The sequence below is a fragment of the Penaeus monodon genome, chromosome 7 (genome assembly GCF_015228065.2).
Source record: "Penaeus monodon isolate SGIC_2016 chromosome 7, NSTDA_Pmon_1, whole genome shotgun sequence".
Lineage (NCBI taxonomy): Eukaryota > Metazoa > Arthropoda > Malacostraca > Decapoda > Penaeidae > Penaeus > Penaeus monodon.
Window position 1 is genome coordinate 50,924,351 of NC_051392.1, and position 5,148 is coordinate 50,929,498.

A 5,148-nucleotide genomic window follows, 5' to 3' on the forward strand; every position below is an offset into this window, starting at 1 on the left:
CCCTGCAAAGCACTGTCACTCCATAGCCTGCTGCCCTCTATGTGCCCAACCTGGTCATGATCATTCAATTTGCCCTGCACAGTCATGTACATGTGCCTATTGAAGTGGCTCCCATAATGTATTTTATTAAGTGCTGCCCTGCATACAGGTTTGAGTCTGAGGTAGCAGTTATCAGATGCAAACTTGACCTCACTCCACGAGAGGCCAGACAGGAAGCATGCCAACAAGGGTTTTTCAATCACTCCCTACACCAATACCATCCCTCACTTTACTCCTATCCCCTCTACCCAAGTGGTCTCTACATCTTCCTCAGCACCACTTCCCCCTACTCCTACACTCCCACCTCTACTCCCCCTATCTCCCAGTCAAATCCTTTTTCCATTCTAAATCCAGATACTCCAATATCCACAACTCCCCCTAGCAGATCTCACCTTTCTCTTCACTTCTTTCCCTTAAAATCAGACAAAGAGCACATTCCCATTTCCTTCTCCCTATCCTCTGCAGGATCTTATAATGCATCTTTTTCTTCTGCCATCTATTATGCATTACAGTCAATACTGCAACTCATGAAGGCCCGGATGGTACACATTACCATATGTTACAACACCTTCCACTTATCTCCTTGTCCTTTCTTCTTTCAATATTTGGTAACATGGACAACCGGGATCTTCCCTCCCCACTGGTGTCCTTCCTTTCCTAAAGCCAAACAAACCTGGTACCCTTCCTCATTACTACTGTCCCATTGCTTAAAAGCTGCATATGCAAGCTACTGGAAAGTAAAGTTAACATCTGGCTAATGAGGTACCTGGAATATTACAACCTCATCACTCCAAATCAACTGATCACAGCTAATCCTTTGCCTATTTCAAAACACAAATCACATCAGCATTTGTATGCCATGATTCATTATTAATTGTCTTCTTTGATCTAGATAAGGTATATGAGACCACATGACGGCACCATATCCTTCAACAATTATCTTTCCATGGCATAAGAGGAAACACCTTCCATTTGCTTCTTCTACTTCCTCTTCTCTCCCTCAAGTCAAAGGTGTTCCACAAGGCAGTGTGGCCAGCACCACATTATTTCTCATTGCTGTAAACTGATTAGTTTCAGCTCTACCTCCAGGAATCCTATCATCCCATTCACCCATTCCTCATCTTCGATCCCTTCCTCTTTCTGCCCAATCTTTCCCTCCCTGGCTAATATTTTCCTCCTGTAATTGCTCTTCTGTTTTCCCTGATCCACCCAAATCAAACATCCCACTTTCTATCCTCCACATACATTTTCTTGTACATATCTCTAGTCACTCCTCCAGTACTCATGTCTATACAGACAGCTCCAAATCCACCTCGGGTACTGGTTTCACTATAGTCTTTCCTTCTCACACATACACTTTTCCTCTTCCTCCTGAATTGAGCATCCTTACAACAGAACTATATGCTACCCTTTTTGTTTTACAACACAAGTCTTCCATCTTTTCCTCATCCTTCACTATCTTCACTGGCTCACGCAACTCAACATCACTCATACAATCCATACATCATATGAACTCTATAGTCCGTAAGATACAAGACCAGTTGTTCTATCTGTCTACATGACTGAAAGCAGTGAAGTTTTGCTGGATACCCAGCCATGTTAGGATCCAAGGCAATGAACAAGCAGATACCTTCACATGATCTGCTGCTTTATCCACTCATGAACCCTGCTCTTCACACATTCCAGCCACAACTACTACCCTCACTTCAAAACTTTCTGGTCAGGTCTGACCATCAATAAACTTCAAACCATAAGACCTTCCATCTCCACTTGGCTGGCCCCAATCCACCAAAACAGACATTGGGAAACTGACCTTGCCCGTTTACAGATGTTACACACGACTCGCACATTCATACCATACTCCATTGCATACTCCAACCCACCTCTATGCTCCACATGCAATGTTCCTCTTTCGTATCCTATTACCCTGCCCCCACTTTACTGAAGCATATACCCTCACTTTTCCTTACTTGTCCTCTCTTCCCCAACCTCCCAACCTGTCGAACACCCTTACAGAATCCCCCACCTTTTCTTCTTCCTCAGATACTTAAATACTCCCCAGTTGATCTAATCACTCTTTGTCTTTAATTTATTCCCCTCTTTCTACTCCTTTCTCTACCATACCATCTTATAATGCCATATGACAGTTAAAATCTAACACATTTTGTTCTAATAGAGCTTCTTTAAACCTCTCCTAACATAGCACACTACCAAAGTGCTATATAACTTTTGATGTCTAGTATATTTATTTGTTCAAAACATTAAACATTAGACTTTAAATAATACTGAAAGTTGTATTTTTTTTCTCTATTTAGCATAAATTGTTTTTGATTTATGAAAGTAATTAATAACATTAAAACCTTCTATTCTTGATTTATGCAGGAAACCAAACTATAATCTGGTCGCATGTTATAATTAATTACAACTGCATTAAGTATATTTTCTTATTATTTAAAGGCTTTAAAATTTGCAGTAAAATGTGTACTCAATTCAGTTCTAAACATCTGTTTTACACTTGGACTGTGGAACTGAATCTTAGAAGTCTAATTTGCAACATCTACTGGATACAGTATCTGCTTACTGATTTTCTTTCCATTTTATATAAACAGCTTTCATTACTTATTAAATCTGTAAATTACCACCATGCACAAAATTTTGATTTTCCAGATACTACTAATAAAATGAATAAAAAAAAGAGAGGGAACGTGTACTACTTTTATTTGCTATTGTGCTCACGGAGATCACTGCTTTTATCTTCTCCATCTGAAACAAACAAAAGCAAAATGTGTAAATACTAAATATGTATGCATTGCTTCATTTGTAAAATGAAAAACAATATAAACACTTGCCAATAGAAATAATTTAATTTTAAGGGAGATTCATTATTTCATCACCATTATCACAGTACTTTCCATGCAATATTACTAACAAACATCATTTCTCCCCCCAAACAAATTGTAAAATGCTATCGTTTCTATCCAATAAGTGTTGGATGAAAGACCACCACAAAGAAGGCACTTAGTTAAATGAAGAGAACCCCTAAAAGCACAAGTTGTACACTAATTACAAGTTTGGCCTACGTATCCATACCTAAATTTGAATAATTTTAGGCAGTAAAAAGGAATTTTGTTTTGCTGCTAAAAGAAATGTAAAAATTACATATCTTGACAATGAACCTGCACTCAGCCAAAGACTTACAAAGATCTAATACCCTTACACTCATACTTATCATTGCACTTTATGCTATTCTAACATCCTTACACTTAACTGACCACAGCCTTCTCTAACTATTATTTTATCATCTTCACACTTTCCCTTCAATCATAGCACTTTAGGCTATTCTAATATCCTTACACTAACACTAATCCATACTTCTGTTTTATCCTAACACTTACACTTTGATCACTTTGTCCTTCCCTCCACTGACAACTCTCTCTCCATCAGGTGACCAGTCAACGGCGTATACTTCATCAGCATGACCAGGCAAATCAATTTCCATTTTCTTGGTATGCATACTCCATACTGAAATAATGAAATAAGATGAAAAATCTGGGACATTAATCCTTTACCTTGGAAAGGGAAGCCTGCCAGACTAGTGGAATATGTGTAAAACTTTATAAACATAAGAGGATTTTTTTTTTTTTTTTTTACTTCACATCATCATAGCTTTACATGTATTAAATGATAAATCAATAAATAACAAGTTTAATTACTAATACTAAACATTGCAATAAAAGGAAGAAAAAATTCTACAAATGACCGTAAGTATTCCAAGATACTGTACCTTTCAGGGTTGAATCTTTGCTGCCGCTCACTAGGAGTCGAGAATCAGCTGACCAAGCCACCTGGTATACACCATTGACATGACCTCGTAAAGTTGCAATGAATCTGTGAAGAGGTTGACAAATTTATAGTGTCCTAAGACCTTTTCACGTCTATTTTATACATATTCAGATTTGTTTTTGACAAAGGATTTTATATAATTTCTAATAATCTAGTTTCCTATAAATTCCCTAAATCACAGTTTGTACATTTAATTTTCATTGCCAATATTTTATCTGATGTGTTCTCAAGAGTCTGGCACATCTCTCTTGCACTTACTTTCCATTCAAACCATTCCAGATTCTGATGCTCTTGTCAAAGGAAGCAGATGCTATGAGTCTTGTGTCCGGAGAAAATTTCACATCATTCACCAGCTGCTGGTGCCCAGTCATGCGTTCTGTAAGTAATGACTGGATATATCATGGTGTTCCTTCTCTTAGAAAAATCAGATTTTAGCACTGATAAATACAATTACATATTTTGTTTTCTTTCTCTAACTCAGTTACTTCGCTTACTTATTTCTCTTTGGGGAAAAAATATGACAACAGCAATCATATATTATATGTCCACAATTATTATTATTATTATTATAAAAAAAAAAAAAAAAAAAAAAAAAAAAAAAACATTAATAACTATTAACAATAATATCAAATCCTCAAACTCACCAATGGGTTTGCGTTCCTTTGCAGGTTCCCACAAAAACAGTGTGAAGTCATCAGATCCAGAAACTAGTCGCTCTACGCCCCCTGCGGCGGCTAGGGCCTCCTTATACCTCTTCTCAGCAGCCTCTTGTCTATTTTCAGCTAGTTTAATTGAATATTAGAAGTTAATTTCTTCATAATAATTTTGTCATCACTGGAAATTATGTGTCATCAATATATACTGTTTATGCTTGCCTAAGTTTTGAAAACATTGGTTCTTTACTGGCTCTTAAGAAAATAAAAACAAAACATTAAAACATCAACAAAAGATCATACAAATAAGATGAAAGAAATTAGAAATTTCAAAAAAAAATTTAATACTTTCTTAGCACCTTAGACAATGAAACTAACTTAATAAAAATGACAATTTAACTTTGGTTATGCTCACCCGAGACATATTCAGGTCTGGCCTTCATCAGAGCACGGGGATCAGAAGCTCCAGTGCGCAGGGCATAGTCTGTGTTGAGAGCCAGTGTGTTCACCCAGTGGCCATGTCCTTGAAGTGTTCTGCACATGACACCCTAGAGAAAATAATTCACACTATTAATTTAGCCTGCAAAACATTCAGCAACTTATATAGCATGAA

At 37.0% G+C, this 5,148-nt stretch overlaps 1 protein-coding gene across 1 annotated transcript in view; it reads right to left on the reverse strand.

Annotated features, from left to right (window-relative positions):
• Positions 1-2,741: 2,741 nt before the first annotated feature.
• Positions 2,742-5,148, reverse strand: part of LOC119575435 (notchless protein homolog 1-like) — a 4,677-nt gene continuing 2,270 nt past the window's right edge. Inside the window, exons 8-13 of the mRNA XM_037923055.1 lie at positions 4,951-5,083; positions 4,527-4,664; positions 4,141-4,258; positions 3,824-3,927; positions 3,435-3,561; positions 2,742-2,802 (exon numbers count right to left, since the gene is read on the reverse strand). Of these exons, the coding sequence (XP_037778983.1) occupies positions 2,790-2,802; positions 3,435-3,561; positions 3,824-3,927; positions 4,141-4,258; positions 4,527-4,664; positions 4,951-5,083 (633 nt within the window). The 3' untranslated portion in view covers positions 2,742-2,789. The remainder of the gene's footprint in view (positions 2,803-3,434; positions 3,562-3,823; positions 3,928-4,140; positions 4,259-4,526; positions 4,665-4,950; positions 5,084-5,148) is intronic.